This window comes from Euleptes europaea, chromosome 1 (genome assembly GCF_029931775.1).
Source record: "Euleptes europaea isolate rEulEur1 chromosome 1, rEulEur1.hap1, whole genome shotgun sequence".
Taxonomy (NCBI): domain Eukaryota; kingdom Metazoa; phylum Chordata; class Lepidosauria; order Squamata; family Sphaerodactylidae; genus Euleptes; species Euleptes europaea.
In genome coordinates, this window is record NC_079312.1 from 96,819,052 (window position 1) to 96,836,470 (window position 17,419).

General features: G+C 41.2%; 2 protein-coding genes across 2 annotated transcripts in view; one reads left to right on the forward strand and one right to left on the reverse strand.

The window, feature by feature from the left end:
• The first annotated feature begins 699 nt into the window (after nucleotides 1-699).
• Nucleotides 700-2,425, forward strand: LEAP2 (liver enriched antimicrobial peptide 2). Its single transcript, XM_056866919.1, has 3 exons — nucleotides 700-792; nucleotides 1,598-1,734; nucleotides 2,389-2,425. The coding sequence occupies exons 1-3, from the start codon at nucleotides 733-735 to the stop codon at nucleotides 2,423-2,425; spliced, it is 234 nt and encodes a 77-aa protein (XP_056722897.1). The 5' UTR covers nucleotides 700-732.
• Nucleotides 2,426-9,013: 6,588 nt separating this feature from the next.
• AFF4 (ALF transcription elongation factor 4) overlaps nucleotides 9,014-17,419 on the reverse strand; it is a 47,200-nt gene continuing 38,794 nt past the window's right edge. The window contains exons 17-21 of the mRNA XM_056863846.1: nucleotides 16,905-16,976; nucleotides 15,436-15,529; nucleotides 12,676-12,719; nucleotides 11,957-12,177; nucleotides 9,014-9,280 (exon numbers count right to left, since the gene is read on the reverse strand). Of these exons, the coding sequence (XP_056719824.1) occupies nucleotides 9,162-9,280; nucleotides 11,957-12,177; nucleotides 12,676-12,719; nucleotides 15,436-15,529; nucleotides 16,905-16,976 (550 nt within the window). The 3' untranslated portion in view covers nucleotides 9,014-9,161. The remainder of the gene's footprint in view (nucleotides 9,281-11,956; nucleotides 12,178-12,675; nucleotides 12,720-15,435; nucleotides 15,530-16,904; nucleotides 16,977-17,419) is intronic.

Consider the following 17,419-nt stretch of genomic DNA (forward strand, 5'->3'; position numbering starts at 1 on the left):
ATCAACATGCCACATTTTCTGAATAGGTAATATGAAACATGTTGAGTAATTTGGGATTGTTTTTTCTTTTTAAAGATTTTCTTCCGATTGTTGGCTGTTGCAGATAAGTATTGCAGAAGAGGTTCAATGTGCAATGGACTACTTCATATGATCAGAAAACAAATGGTAGATCTATACGCTCACAAAAGCTCATGGAGGAAACAGCCAGAACTATACCACTTCTGAGAGTTTGGGGAAATGTGCGAAACACACATCTCATGCATGACTGCAAAAGTCACCATTCACTGGAGGAAACCAGATCATAATCAACACTCCCCCCTTCTCCCTTCACATGAGGCAACTACTGGCAATTGCCATCAAATTCTAGGAAACTAAAAAAAGTATGATTTATTTCTATTCTGCTCTGACCATTTGCCTCTTTTCTGGTACATTGTGAAATGAAAGTTTAAAAAAAGGAACAGTTGGCATGTTCGATGCACTGAACAGGCAAAGTACAAGTGCTGGAAAAGTAAATATAGTTAGCCTGGTGGACAGACCTTGGACCACCACTTGAGTAGATAACTTATTAAACCTTTTTCTTCCCACAATGAACTTTGGCTCCTTAATAAGTTGGCAGCTGATGCAACACAGAGGCTTTGAATCTATAAAAGCCAGGCAAGACAGCTGGACAAGTATGTTCAGGAATTTCAGTAGCTTCTGTAAACACACTGACCGGTGGAAAGCTATCCAAAGATGAAGCAGTACTTGAAAATTGCAGCAGTCATCTTAGCTTGTTCTGTCCTGCTGACTCAGGTAAGAACAGAAAGAACTGTCGCATTTGACTTGCTAGTTAGCACAATAATGGTCTGAGTGTTATTTGCATGACTTGTTCTGAACAATGCTTAGCTACTACTGTCTTTGTTACTGGAGTATTAAGATACTAGTGAAGGTAAAGATTGCAGCCCTAGCACAACCATCTGAGTGGTTATTTATTCACAATCAGCAAAATACCTGTCATTGCAAGGTACATATGTGCAAAAGGGCATTTTTATATTTGCAAGACTCACTTCTGCAGACAGACCAGGCTGCACTCCTTTGCAGAATCTGAGATCGGTTGTAGCAGGTGGGATCATTGCTTCAGGAGTGGAAAGTGAGTTTTGACCTTGCTATATCATCAGCTCCACGCACTGCACATCACTTTCTCCTGTATCGATGACTGGTTGTAGGGGGAAGGGGGAGACAAGCACCCTAGGCCGCAGCTGGTGAAACTTGCTATGTGGGTAATAGTTTAAAATTCCCACTGGTTTAGATAAAATTGTACCGAAACAGGATAACAATGGAGTGGATCCAACCATGCTCTGAGCAGCCTTCCTTCACCTTCATTGGCTCTTCCCTTTCCTTTGGAAACTGCTCAGCGGAGAGGGAAGACAGGTGGGATCCACCCAAATATTTTCCATTCTGAAATCCTGTTGATGGTAGGAGTCTGAGGGCATCCAAAAGGCTTAATATCTAAACGGGTCCATCTTATGCTCTGAGCCTGGCTTTGGCTGGGAAGAGCAGGGTAACAAATGGAAATAAATAAATTATGTGTAATGGTCACCTTGCACTTGCTTTTCAGACTCACTGTGCTGCGTTGCATCCACAAAGCTCTCAGCTAACCAGGCTTAAGAGAATGACACCTTTCTGGAGAGGCGTCACAAGGCCAGTTGGAGCCCCATGCAGGGATGACAGTGAATGCTTCAGCAGACTATGCAGGTAATCGCCTCTTCCTTTGAAACAAAGCACCTGTGTTTCACACACCCAACTGGCCAGCCAAGGCTTCCATTCAGATATGCCTTCTGCAAGAAAACCAGCCTAGTCATCTTGGACAGAAAGATGCCTCTTGCAAAAATTAGTTTTGCATGATTAAAAAGTGATGAAAAGGAACACCTTGACAGGTATACCAAATATAGAATGACTTCTTTGAGAATACTTTGTTTCAATTAGGTAACTGTAACACTTTACAGCACCCTAGTTTTAAACACTATTTAGATTGTTTGCATTATGTTTTCCAAACAATTTGTCAGATTTCTGATTGGGAAATCAATTAGGCTCAAGACACTAAACACAGATGGCTTTTATTGACCATCTGCTAAAAATTTCCTGTAAATATACCTACAATCACCACCAAGGAAAACAAATCTCATTTCAGACTTGCAAATCTAAAAATGAAATCCAAGAAACTCCTCTGTGACAACAAAACAATGGCAGGTTTATTGCCCTCCCTGTGAAAACACACAACCACATGGAACAATCACTTCTTTAGTGAAAGGCTCATATAAGTTTGCTTTCATAAGTCAGCGTTCAATTAAAACTTTCTCTGTATGTGGCCTAAGAAAATGTAAACTGACTTATTTTTCTCTTTTGCAGGAGTAAACGCTGTTCTGTAACAATATCAGAAGAATGATTCAAGAAGAAAATGCTGTTTCAGTTGACAATTTTCCTGTTTGTTTATTTATTACCTCCCTAGAACCACTGTATATATTTAATGTGTTTTTTAATTCAAACCTTTCAACAGCTGTAAATGCGCTTGCTCGAAGCTGTTTTAGGCTATACCTCTGTGAGCTTTTAGCTTAAATTGATCTTAGTTTTTATACTTTGTATTTCATTTTTTATCATGACATTAAAGATCTGTTTAAGCAACTATTTATCTTGTATATGATTAGTCAACTGGAGATAAATTGAAAGTACTTGGAGTAAAGCTGGACTATAGACCTTAACCATTTTGCAGGAATTAAGGGAACGTCAATCTTTGACTGTGCCTCATCTTTTACAAAGCTATCAATTTGCAAGCATCCAGCTAACTCTGAGAGCCAGAAACAGCATACATTATAGTAAGCACCTCCCTCTACACTAATGCTGACTGAAAGAGATGAGCAAAGATATAACAGTTTATGGCTTGTAGACATTCATTGTGTGGTAATGTTGCAGTCAGCTTGATACAAGCATTAACTTTAAGAGGATAAAGTGGAACAGAAGCACGGAGTGTGTGTGTTGCCCCTCACAAAGCCTACCAGAACACAATACTGACCTTTCCACCCTACCCCCTATCATGTTTTTCTGATGAGATTTCCCCTATAGAAAAGCCTATTCATAAAGGATTAATTCAAGCACTGCACTTGTAAAGTTTAATACAGAAAATCTATTTGATATTTATTAAACTTAGTTTCTCCAGTTACAGTTTTGCATTGTACAAAGCATTTTAATGACACAGTAGTTAAAAAGATCTTTACAAATTGAAATGTGATACCCTTTTCTCCAAATATTTAATTGCCATAAATTTGTTTAAAAATACACATTAAACGCATATTTCAGACACTAAACTTTCTATAATCTCAATACCACAAAATACATAGAATATACTATACAGATGTGGAAAAAAATCTAGTTAGTATATAATACTTTGCTCACCATTAACATACGTGAAATGCACATACTGACTTAGAAATCCTAATTTGGAGCCCCAAAGTACCCTTTTGAAATTTCAAATGTATTGCAAAGGAAATAAAATATCACAGTTTTCTTTTAAGTTTAGTTTTGGTTGAAAACAGATGACTAAATATGTTGGTAAGTTACAAAACATATAAGACATGGACATGTCATGTACAAAGCATACAATAGTGAGCCATCCTGCCACCCATGATCAGTACCAAGCTGCATGCTCAACAAGGTTTTTTTTTTAATTGGTAGTTACAAGTTAAAAAATAACCTCCCTCCCATCCCACTTCTAAAGTTTACCCCCACACACAAAAAAGAAAAGAAAAACCTTCTTTACCAAATAATTTCAAATAAGATAAAGGATCTTTAATAAATATATAAGCACTTTATCCTCCATATACAAAACTTCTTAAAACCATTTAAAAGGGGGACCAGATATAAACGTCAGCGGCTGTGCTTGCAGAAAGCCAAGTTCTCTCGGAGATTTCAATGCAACCATCTCAAAACAGAAAGGGAACGTTTTGAGGTCCAATCTGCCAGAATCCATTCTCCCAGTCACGTGAACCGTACCAGGGACAGATATCTTGCCAATGCATTTACAGATGGAATCGAGGAGTGAAGTCAATGTTATATCAGTTTTGCCCCTTATCTGAGCTGCAGCAGTTGGTTCAGATGTCTTCGACCAAGTTCTTTAAGCTCAGATGAGCTTGCAAGAGCTAAAAATTATCATTTGGGGGGGGGGGGGGAGAAGGAATTTGTATCAATGTCTGAACTTTCCAGGATAGTCTCAAACCAGTGAAAAATCTTCTAGTGGCCCACCACTGCTACATTAAAGTGACAAACACCCAAGAATCATCCAAAACAATACTTGGTACTGTTAAGCGGTATTTCTTCTCTCTTGGAAATTGTCTCAGGAAAGGGCAAATTAATAGAGCTCACTAATAAAAGCTTTGGCTATACTTTGTTGAAAGATATATCCAACATTAATGGTTATTGAAAAAAACCACAATTTCCTGCAATACTGCTTCCACTCGATTAAGCTCATTTAGTCCTTGATCCAAATATTTATGAAATATTTGCCATTTAGGACTCTACCAAATGGTTTGAATGCTGCTTAACTCCTCTATGGATCAAAGGTGTTCAAGCTCAGCTTCATCTAAACCACTTCAGTAAAAATACTGCAGATTTTACAGTGCAGGAAAAACTATATACACACCAAAAGTTAGCTTTTCCCTTTAGCTGCCGAATTTGGCAAACTAAACAAGTTATCGTCTGAAAGCTGCATTTTACTTGCACTTGGCAAGCATTCAGTTATATCCATAGAATCTATGCATGCAGTGGCTGATCATAACACACATTACTGGGGTAATTTTGTATAAAATCACAGCATTTAAGCCTCGTTGCTCTATAATCAACTCACAGCACTCCTGCATAATATGAAAAATTTATCACCACCACCAAAATGAGGATGGCTCAGGAGTCAATAAATATATCAATATAGTCAGCTGCACTACAATCTAACACAAACTTTGGACAGATCCGAGTTCGTTCATCTACATATGCATGTGAATATATGTATTAGAAACATGTACATTACAAATTGCATACTACTGTCAAAGATCGAGAGCCATTAGCTCTGTTTTGCAGCCAAGAGATTTAAATCACACTGAATATGTGGGTCATCTTGGTCTGGTACCCTGAATGTTCAATGTAAGATACAAAACGAAGTAGCCAAGTGTCTACAAGTCCATGATTCCTAAGGACCTGCCATCAGAATTCTGCTTGAGTTTGGGATGCATGTGATTGCCACTTCATCCCCAACCCACAGATTAAACTTCTGTCGCTTTTTGTGCTGCACTATCTTTCACACCCACCGCCCGCAGCCTGGTGGAATGCCCACAAAATTTCACTGGTGGATCTCACACTGTTCATGATTTGCTCTCCTATGACCCTGTGAGGCTGACGGAAAAATTCAACATAACTTGAACGCCTGAGCAAGCTTAGCCTGACCATTAAGCCATTTTTAAAGGCTCATCACTGGGATGAACTACAAACACTGATATGTGTAACACACAATCATGAACCCCTTATACGTAACAATGCAATATTTTTCAAAATGAAGACAACAGCACAAATTATGACAGTGCTCAAGAGATGCTTCCTTATTTTAAGGGCAGATTTGCAGCATAATTCCATGTAGGCCTACTTGGAAGCAAGTCCTATTATGTTCCTTGGGGCTTACTCCCAGGTAAGTGCATTATCAGCATTGCAGCCTTAGGTTGTTCACTTGGATTTGGGAAAGAAAAGTAGATGCGTATGAGATTTTCTTTGAAGTATTAAAACTCTGGCAAAATATTCATGTACTTCAATGAAAAAGAAATTCAGAGTACAACACTAGACGGCCTTTTGATATCTGTTGACTCCAATACAACAGATTAAAAACTACTAGGAAGCAAAGCACGACTTATTTAATTTGAGCACACAAATATCTCAGGAGGGGACATATTGGAACAGATAGTGTATGCTTCCTTAGGTCCACAAAGCAGAGAGGCATTGCTAGATTTACTATTAAACATACCCTTATTAAAGATTCATCTGGAGAAGTCCCCCCCCCCTTAAATTCTAAAGTGATGGACTTAAGTTTTAAAACAAGATTATTTCCAAACAAAAGGCAGGAGAAAGACAAGACGTTCACACTAACAGGAATAGTAACTGGATACAAAAGCAAGCCAAAACACTCTGCAGATCGCTGCAACCATAGAGCTTATATAATCCAGCTCTCAACAGTGTAGAGGCTTCAGCAGGACAGTGTGCCAGGCACTTCTGAGCATTAAGAAAAAAGTAACTTCCCAATGGATTTGTGCTGGAATACATGGACCAAGGTACATGAAAATACACCTGCTTTAAAAACTACTTTAAATATAAAGTCCGGAACTCTCCCAGTCTGTGAATGCAATGAACTGTGCATCTGGGGAACAATATAAAGTTATGCGGCAGCATGTGTGCACACATTGGCCCTAACAAGCCACACTGAAAGAAACACACTGGAAAGCCAGCGTGGTGTATTGGTTAAGAGCAGCAGACTCTAATCTGGTGAACCGGGTTTGATTCCCCACTCCTCCACATGAAGCCTGCTGGGTGACCTTGGGCTAGTCACAGTTCTCTCTGAACTCTCTCAGCTTCACCTACCTCATAAGGTGTCTGTTGTGGGGAGGGGAAGGGAAGGCGATTGTAAGCTGCTTTGAGACTCCTTAAAGGCAGAGAAAAAGCCGGGTATAAAAACCAACTCTTTTTCTCCTTCCAAATATAGATATTTGGATTTACCCATCATGGAACACATGAAACTGCCTTATACTGAGTCAGATGGTCCATCAAGGTCAGTATAGTCTACTCTGACTGACAGTGGCTCTCCAGTGTCTTAGGCTGAGGTCTTTCACATCACCTACTACTGAATTCTTTTAACTGGAGATGCCTTGGAGTGAACCTGGAACCTTCTGCATGCCAAGCAGATATTCAACCACTGGGCCACAGCCCCTCCCCTCACTGTTTAACCAAGCCTTGGACTCACACATAGCAAACGTTTATAGAGTGAACACTCTTTAATTTATGATGCAGTATGAAGCTATACCTTCATCCATTTAACAGAGTATTGTCTACTCTGACTGGCAGCAGCTCTCCAGTAAAGAAAGGTCTTTCCCAATATAAGCTATTGGAGATAGCTCCACTGGCGATGCTATAGATTGAGTCTGGAACTTTCTGCAGGCAAGCCATATGCTCTACCACTAAGCTATGCCCCCTCCTCCTCTTTTTATGCACACAGGAGGAATAGATATGACTATTTTTTTATCCACTTGTTCAATACATTCTTATGGGTGGAGTGCAACACTAAACAGTATTAATGGTTATGAATACAGACCCAAAGGGTACTGATTTCAAATTAATCTATTCCAAGTTTGGAGGGGTATGAATTTGCGAATCCCTGGAAGAAAAAACACGTCAGAATACAAGGCCCTATGTTTACTGAAGTCACTATAAGTAATGAAGCTTCTCAATATCCTAAGGACATATTGCAGTACTAATTAATGTAGAATTCTATTCCTTCTTTCAAAAGTCGCCATCATTTGGCACATAGCTACACAGCTAGACATAAATTTAGTGCAATCGTTTTCTTGAACATGCACGTTCATATCTGGGACAGGATTCAGGAACAAGGGCAGGTAAAGCAGCATTCCACAATCCCACACTGAAGGGGTTCAGAGTTTGACTCTAAAAGACAACCAAGATGTATTGCCAACAAATGACAGCCACTAGTATTAGGGAAAAGGAAGTGGAATTTTTAGCAAAGTACTGCAGGAGACCAACTGGACACAATACACTGGGTCCTACATGTAAAACCTCTTGTAAACAGTACTCAAAATCTTCATCTAAAAAGGCATAAGGCACACCAGACTTGATAGGGACAGTAAGAATTTTTTTTTTACCTCAGAAAAGCACCTTCTATGGAAAGGTACTTTGGTTAGAAACCTTAAAGCAGTCGTTCAGAAATCCATGCATGATTCTTGCTGATCACAGTTATTTCCTTTTAAAAATTAATAAACTATTCTCATCACAAACGTTTAACAGTAATGGTGATGTAAAGACAATGGGAGTAAAACCAATATTTTAAGTAAACTGGGGAAAACACAGTTTACAACGTCCCTGTAATCATATAAGCCTACTCTTTACCCCATCTTGCCCACTGCGTACTCATGTTCAACAGAAGACACTGTTCATGTTTTCTGGTTAAGAGCTGGAAATGAAATAAGCATCAGTTCCAGGTAAGCATTAAAGTTAGTGGCTTCAGTGTCTAACAATGACAAGCAAGGAAATAAAGATGCTGCACAAAGCATAAGATTGTCCGTTTGAAACAATTTCTAGTCCACACCTGGAGACTGAAACTCATTGTGACCCACATCACTTTGACATTGCATTAAATGCAACTTCCTATAATGTTTTGCGATTGTTAGTGTTAAGACATGAGTTTTGAAACTAATTTTCCATATAGCGTTACATTTCATTTCAGTGGGATGGCTTAATGTGTAGAAGAATATCCTTGGAACTTTAATACTTAGCACAATAGTAAAACTGTGGCTGTCATTTAGGGGTTGAGTCAGATATTCATGAAAATGTGTCCCTATACTTTAGAATCTATCAACCCTTATTTCTTGTACAAGCTCTACCACCACAAGACATTACAGAATAACAAAGTTCACAAAATACTTAAATAAAGTGTCTACACTTAATCTCCACTAAGTACTTGATAGGGGAAATTTATAGGAAAACACAGCTAAATCTTTACAGCCCCAAAACAGAGCTTTTAAAAAACAAATTAAAATAAATAAGTTTTAAACAGATCTATTAGGCATAATCACTCTAATTTCAATCCAATTGCAGCTCAGTGAATCCATATTATATTAAAACGTTGCAGAGTTTAAAATATTTTAAATATCTTAAAAAGGGGACAAATGAATAAAGTTCATTGACATGATGATTTCGAGTTCTCACACACATGATGCTGGAGACACATGAAGGCATTCCTTAATCATACTTTCCACTAAGCAATGCGTTATGGCAGTCTTCCTTATTTTTATGACACAGTGTTGAAAAAAAATCAGAGGCAGTAAGAAAAGTGTCTTCTCCGTTTTAAGATTTCTGCAATCCAGGTATCACTTGGCATCTGAACGCAACCAGTGTAGTCCCTGTCTAGTGTAACGTACTAGCTCTGTCATGAGACTTGCATTAAAGATCAAAGGGCCCATAACTTTATCCAGCTCTGCGAAGAATTCTACAGAAAATAAGAAACAACAGGAATGATACACACATTTCCACATATCTCCCGAAACCGATAAAGTACTGGAAGGGCTGTCATGTGAAGTGATTGTATCGCTTTACTCTGCTCTGGTTAGACCTCACCTGTGTTCAGTTTTGGGCACCACAATTTAACAAAAATTGTAGATAAGCTGGAACGTGTCCAGAGGAGGGCAACAAAGATGGTGAGGGGTCTGGAGACCAAGTCCTATGAGGAAAGGTTGAAGGAGCTACGTATGTTTAGCCTGAAGAGGAGAAGACTGAGAGGGGATATGATAACCATCTTCAAGTACTTGAAGGGCTGTCATATAGAGGATGGTGCCAAGTTGTTTTCTGTTGCCCCAGAAAGTCGGACCACAACTAACGGGTTAAAATTTAATCAAAAGAATTTCCATCTAGACATTAGGAAAAAAAATTTAAAGTTACAGCGAAACAGGCTTCCTTGGGACGTAGTAAGCTCTCCTTCCCCGGAGGTTTTTAAGCAGAGGTTAGATGGCCATCTGTCAGCAATGCTGGTTCTATGACCTTAGGCAGTTCATGAGAGGGAGGGCATCTTGGCCATCTTCTGGGCATGGAGTAGGGGTCACTGGGGGTGTGGGGGGGAGGTAGTTGTGAGTTTCCTGCATTGTGTAGGGGGTTGGACTAGATGACCCCAGTGGTCCCTTCCAACTCTATGATTCTATGAATTCACGTGATGGACTTTATGTGTATTAATTTTGTATCCAGAGCACTGTCCAAATTTTTCGACTAATTCCATTAGGTGTCCAATGGATTCCTAAGGGTTTAGAATAGTCAACACAAGATTAGAAAAAAACCTCCGTCATTCTCTAGACTATTCTATGATGGACTTTTTTCTGATTGCAATACTAATCTTGTGTTAAACCGACTTGAGGTAGCTGAAAACGTTATGACAGCAAGAGACCGCGTACACTTTCTGAAGACACCAAAATGTCTGAATTGCCACTTAAGCTGGGTCATTATCAAGACTCCATATTAATCTTGATTACACGTGTCAAATGCCACATAATGGGACTCTTTCACCACTCAAAGGCTCAAACACTGAATTTTCCGAAGAAATACCGTATTTTTCGCTCCATAGGACGCACCTGACCATAAGACGTACCTAGTTTTTAGAGGAGGAAAACAAGAAAAAAATCTTGTTTTCCTCCTCTAAAAACTTGTCTCATGGAGCGAATGCCAGCTGGGCGCGTGCGCGTTGGGACGGCGCGAGCCGGTGTTCCCTGCCCAGACGGCCAGCTGGGAGGTGGGCGGGGCCGCACAAAGCTGGCTGGGCTCGTGCGCGTCGGGACGGTGCGAGCCGGCGCACACGCCCTGCCGGCTCTGTGCGGCCCCACCCGCCCCCAGCTGGCCGTCGGGGAGGGAACGCCGGCTCGCGCTGTCCGGACGCACACGCACCCAGCCGGCTCTGTGCGCCCCGCCCACTTCCCAGCTGGCCGTCGGGGCGGGGAACGCAGGCTCGCGCCATCCGGACGCGCACGCGCTCAGCCAGTGTTCCCCGCCCCGACGGCCAGCTGTGAGGCGGGCGGGGTGCACAGAGCCGGCTGGGCGTGTGCGCGTCCGGACAGCGCGAGCCGGCATTCGCTCCATAAGATACACAGACATTTCCCCTCACTTTTGAGGAGGAAAAAAGTGCGTCTTATGGAGCGAAAAATACGGTATATTGCTAAATATATTGAGTTTGACAATCCAGATAAGACAAATTGTTTGGTGAACATTTTGTCTACCCTGTGGTCCATGTGCCACATGTGGAAATTCAGTTAATTCCTTTTTCAGCTGAGGAATGGGAGAGAAGCGTCTCTTCTAAGTACCAGACGTTACATTAAAATAATTTTTTTCTAGCTAATACAAAACGCTTTCAACTGCGTAGCTGCAACAAATCCAAATTTAACAGATGCTTGAACACCTTTAGAAACTTTACCCCAAAGATACTTTGGGCATCTGGTAATTTTGACATGGGTGGCCAGAAAAGAGTCAAAATTGTAAAATAAACTTTGCACTTTAAGATGGCAATTTCCAAAAGTGATTCAAGATTGCAAAAATTTCTAACCTGTGTGCAACCTTGACCTTGTGAACAAGTTCCAGAAATGGGCAAGATTCTTTGGAACTGAGGCTGTTTACAGTTACTCATGATTGTGCATGGGGAGGGGTGATGCATGTGGGTCTTGAGATCAGAGGATACAGCTGGCAGATATAACAAAACATATGGGGGCAAGGTTTTACAGGATCTCCCCCACCCTCCCCCCAGAGCCATTTCTGATCCTAGGAGAGTTTATTTCTGGGTTTCAGGGACTTGTGTGTACTAATGGTTGGTGGGGAGAGGGAAGGGAGCAAATTCAATCCTTTCTCTTCCATGAGCAGAGCTCCACTCATGCAAAAGGCAAAAAGGGTGATCTCAATTCCTCCCCCCCACCCACGGGTCTGGCTATTAATATATCAAATCCCTCAACCCCGGGGGAATAGCTGTGGGGGGAGGGGAAAGATCAGGGATTGCCTGGCGATCTGCAGGATCCAAACCACTGTACTGCTTAAAAATCAAATGTTAGAGGGGAAAACATGACGATACACTGAAATATCTAGGTATACAAATGCGTCAAAATCCAGCAGACTGAAAAATACTGTTGTAAGGTCTTACCCTTTTGCTCTCTGGCAAGCTGATCTGCTTGGTCCCAAATTTCAGTGGCATACAGAAAATTAGACGTAACCTGGACATAGCTGGCTGCCATCTGGTGGATTCTCTGTGGAATAGTCACTGAAGAAGTGCTCCCTGGGGGGTTGGTTGACCCTGAAGAGTAGCTTCCTGAATTCCCCGGAGACAACTTTGGAGAGACCGGAGACGGCATACTGCCTGGTTTGCTAGCAAGTAAAAACACAGGTACACATTTTGCTTTGCTGCACCTTGCATTAACCCAAGGCAGAACATGGGGTCACAGTTTTTGTTCCAGCATGTAAAAAGTGCATCCAGACATATGCTGGATGCATGCGAGAAACCAAGCCAGCCAGGTTCTCCTGTGTGCATCCCCAGCTACACGATCTGAATTTGTCAGTGGAGCTCTGCTGATGTAATGGAACTTTCTTACCTTTGACCCTCCCAGTGCAGCCTATGAAGCTCCCCAAAATGCTGCTCTTGGGAGTGGGGGGGGGGGCAGGAGACCCTAAGGAACAATGTGGACAGGCAAAGTAGGGGCTCAAAGTAGGAGGGAGGAATCGGCATACGCCAACATACACAAGGGTGTGTCTGTGTGGAAATGTGATTACTGCCATACATAAACCCTTACAAAACCCTGTCTTGTTTTTTTTTTTTAATCAATGGTTACACGAAACAATATAATCCTCTGTTGAATAAATGCTTACCTTCCCATACCAGGTGATGGGGCTTGAGAATTATTGTACGAATTCTGTTTAGGAACAAGAAAATCACAAGGTTTTAATAGACTGCTGAACTGTTTGATAAAACCTAACAAAAAGGATAAAGGCACAAAGTTGCTTTAAAGTTGGGGCAAATGAAAAGGGGAAAAAAGTCACAGAAATAAATGAAACCGAATCTGGGCAAGACTGAAAGAATTATTTGAGACTGTTGCTATGACAACTTGCAACAAGATCTGGTAACTAAGCAGCAACACAGAAAGTGTGCCTAAATACTGGTTAATGTGAGGATAGTATTAATTTATTTTTCCTGCTATTGTTGCCAGCTTAGTACATTGCAGAGCTAGATTCTTGTACAGAGTGGGATTGAGTTAGTTGTAGAGAGTCACAGCTCTTATTTTTATCCCCACAGTTGCAGCATACATCTAGAAAAGGCACATAAAAATGTTACATTATTAGAAAGAAAAAAGTAATTATTGTAAAACACCCAACTATCACATCTACACAGAAGCTTTCAGGTGGAAATCAGGTTTGTGATAATAAAGGTTTCAGAATAAAACTAGGGACACGGTATTTAGCAATTATTGTTTACCATCTGAAATGTGTATTTAGATTTAATTCCAACTCTATAAATGAAACGGTTCAATGGTTATTAAATGTGTGATATGAAAAAATGACATCTGCTGCTTGGGTTCAGGATACCTGAACAGTCTTCTCAGATCTGTATGATCACCATAGCCCTCTCAACACTTGAAAGCATTAGATTTTGAGATCTTACTTGAAGCTTTCTGGGATTAGAAACTATTACTGGAAAGTCCTGTGCCTCCCTAAGAGATGAACATAACTGATGTAGAATCTAGAAAGAACTTATCTGGCGTTTCCATGTCCATATCCCTAGCCCAAAGGTATTTATAAGCTTTCTTGTCTAAATCTGAAATGTTCTGAAACTGACAACAGTCCTTTAGTTCCAAGCATTTTTTCTGCAATTTCTTACAGTGCATTAGATTTCTCCAGTGGCCAATAAGCATTACCGGATTTTTGCTCCATAGGATGCACCTTTCCATAAGACACACCTAGTTTTTAGAGGAGGAAAACAAGAAAAAATCTTGTTTTCCTCCTCTAAAAACTTGTCTTATGGAGCAAATGCTGGCTGGGCGCCTGCGCGTCGGGACGGCACGAGCCGGCGTTCCCCGCCCCGACGGCCAGCTGGGAGGTGGGCGGGGCCGCACAGAGCAAGCTGGCGCACGCGCCCAGCCGGCTCTGTGCGGCCCGCCCGCCTCCCAGCTGGCCGTCAGGGCGGCTCACGCCGGCTCACGCCGTCCCGACGCGCACATGCCCAGTTGGCTCTGTGCGCCCCACCCGCCTCCCAGCTGGCCGTCGGGGTGGGGAACACTGGCTCGCACCATCCCGATGCGCATGTGCCCAGCCGGCTTTGTGCGGCCCCGCCTGCCTCCCAGCTGGCCGTCGGGGCGGGGAACGCTGGCTCGCCCCGTCCCGTTCCGACCCGCATGCGCCCAGCTGGCATTCGTTCCATAAGACGCACGGACATTTCCCCTCACTTTTGAGGAGGAAAAAAGTGCGTCTTATGGAGTGAAAAATACAGTAATTCTTGAAAGCAACATACTTCACTTCAATCCACTGACACCTGAGTGATACAATCCTTTTGTTTTCTAAACAAGTTCTTCACAAGTAATAAGTTACCTGAACTTTAAAGTTTTAAAAAATGGCACTTTCCCGCCATTAAGAAGTCTCCTGATATACAATCAATTAAAAAAAATTAGGATTTCAAACCACCAAAGCCAAAGGGGAGTATATCACTGCTCACATATTGTCAAAAAGTGTAGGGGACTGAGGCCAAGTAAAAAACTGGTGCCTGAACAAGGTATGGCGTGGGACTTCCTTGTTCACTGCCAACCGCTGCCAAGGTTGTTTGGTTTAGTTGTAGTACTGCATCTCTATCCAATTAAGGGCATCCACGGCAATTCACAGAGATAAAACAACATAAATATAGTCTCAGTATAGTTCTTTGATTCCAAAGATAAGACCATTATTAGTCAATCAAAAGTAATTAATTAGGAAACAGCAAATCCTCAAGTTTTATGAGAAACAATGCAGGATGTAAAGCTGGAAATATATTAACTGCCAGGATAGAACTTCTGGGACATTCTGCAAAAATGTTACAGATCCAGAGAAGCAAACTGGACAATACAAGCTATCATTGGAGGGGAAAGAGGGGAAAAAACAAAACACAAACACAATTATAGAGATGTCTGTAAATAGTAGCTAGGATTATGTGTTTATTATATTTCTAGCCCGCCCTGAGCCTGGTTTTGGTGGGGAGGGAGGGAGGGAGGGAGGGAGGGAGGGAAGGAAAGAAGGAAAGAAGGAAAGAAAGAAAGAAAGAAAGAAAGAAAGAAAGAAAGAAAGAAAGAAAGAAAGAAAGAAAGAAAGAAAGCTACTAAAACTGATAAAGATATTACTGGCTCAAGAAAACCTATTGCTGGAATAAACATTTTTACCTTTTAAGGTGCCAGCAGACCCCTTGTTTTATTTTGCTGTGACAAACTAACATGACTACCCATCTGGAATTGCCAAATTCTTCAATTATTAGCCATATTATTTAACTTCTCAATCTAACAAAGATTAATTTATAGTCAGTTACAACCACTCTGGAAGCTAACTTCAGTGAAATAACGCACCAAGTGAGAAGAATTCCTTATAAATGATTTGCAACAGTAGACTTTTTACCTTTAGATGTTCTGTTAGTGTCTTGGAATACTTCAATGCACTTTCCTTCTTCAGCTTGAAAAGTCTTAAATATAACAAAGACTGGCATCTAAGACTAGTAAAAGAAAAAAAGCAATATTACTTTAGGATCTGCTAGTAATAGCTCAATTAATAGGAGCTGTGCATTCTAAAAATATGCAATATACTTCCCATCTTAAACTGACACCAGAATATTCGTGACTCAAGTTCTCGTTAAAATCAGGTATCAAAAATAAAGCCCATTAATATCTTGACTTTGTTCTTAGTGAATGATAACCACCATAGCATTATTTTTCTAATACTGACTTTGAAGAATTAACTTTAGTCATATATCAGTAAGGGAAGAAAATGATTTGTTTTAGATATTACGTATTACAAAGAGAGGGCATCTCCCCCATTATTTCCTTTTTCCTTTTCCTAAAAGCCCCCATAGCCTCTTCGGTTTTCCTGCTTTCTCTTCTCCTTCTCACTCACAAGCCAGCCTACCTTTATCAGCCGTCTTCAGCTTTCCCTCCATCCCTCACCCTTGCAGCCTCGTCCTGGGAAAACTATGGCCCAGTCGTTTAGTGCTGGCCGTGAGGCTAGGCCCAGTTGTGCGGTGGGAAACCCACAAGGACTTCCAGGGGGACTCATTTCCCCTGTATCCCCTTCCCTACAGTATTTCCTCTTTCCCTCCTCCTGGCAACCCTCATATCCTCACCTTTCCCTGCTTCCTTCTTTCCTTCCCACGCACCAATCAACGTACTTTTTATATGCCTCCCATCTTTTGCGATATTTATTATTTATTTCATTCATTTATACCCCACCTTTCTCCGCAACGGCAACTAGCTTACATCACTCTCTTCCATTTTTCCCTTACAATATCCCTGTGAGGTAGTATAGTGAGTGACTGTCCCAAGGTCATCCAGTAAGCTTCCATGACAGAGAAGAGATTTGAACCTGGGTCTCCCAGATCCTAAACTGAAATTCTAACCACTGCATCACACTAGCTTTTGTGAAGTTGCTGCTGTTGAACTGTAATGAGTAGCTGGGTCTAGGGGAGTCATGCAAGTCATGTGGTAGAAGGAGTCTGGTCATTTCAGCCAGGCCTGGCTCTCATCAGTCCTCCCCCTCAAAGGCCAAAATAGCCCTGAAAATGGCCCTGCACTGCTTGCTTTTTATTTATCAAGGCTTGAAGACTGGCAATACTGTTGCCTAAGGACAGCCACTTATGACATTAGTTCCTTAAAGCTACAGGTGATGCTTTTATTGTTTTGAGGCGGGTTTTTTTTTTTTTAGATTTTATATTTTTTCTGCAAACCTGGGGCGTTTTTCAGGTTTATAGAAAGATCTGTCTTCTCTGTTCATGGCTCCAATCTCTGGATTTAAGTATTCCACATAAGTAACTTTTCATGGCTATATCTTGCTTTTAGTTATTTACATCTTCCCAATTAAATTCAATATACACATACCACAGTACTGCTAGCCTTTTGTCAGCAGCAGTAGCATCTGGTGCTGAGCAATTCTTCAGTTTCATAGTGTACCTGCAATCAGAAAACAATTAATACACCAAAACATCCTGTTTTTAGTCAATGTTCTTTTATCAAAAATTATTTATGCTGAATACACTGCACCAAAAATATTGTGCTTAATTTCAGCAGGGCATAGAATTTTGTTTTTTAAGACTACAGAGGAAATCTTATCTTGATAAAACCTCAATAAATATAGCAAGGAGTATGAATATTTTTAGGTAATCGGAGCCTTGACTACTTACCGTGAGGGCTCCTTCTCTTCTGAGGCGGAGGGCATCTTGTAGCCGTGGGTTATTGTCCACGCCCTATCTGGAGAGGCAGGACTAAAATGATTTCCTGCTGCCCCCTATCGGGACACTAACCCTCTGTTCCTCAGTCACAGGCTTGCCTAGCTCTAGACAGGAACAAACAAGGTATAACAGAACAAAAACGTAACCTTAACCAAAAACACAGGA

Excerpts from the sequence above, each read along its gene's own strand:
- LEAP2 (XM_056866919.1), top strand. The coding sequence starts at position 733 with ATGAAGCAGTACTTGAAAATTGCAGCAGTCATCTTAGCTTGTTCTGTC. Across the intron at positions 793-1,597 it reads GTTCTGTCCTGCTGACTCAG|ACTCACTGTGCTGCGTTGCA; the intron begins GTAAGAACAGAA and ends CTTGCTTTTCAG. Across the intron at positions 1,735-2,388 it reads TGCTTCAGCAGACTATGCAG|GAGTAAACGCTGTTCTGTAA; the intron begins GTAATCGCCTCT and ends TCTCTTTTGCAG.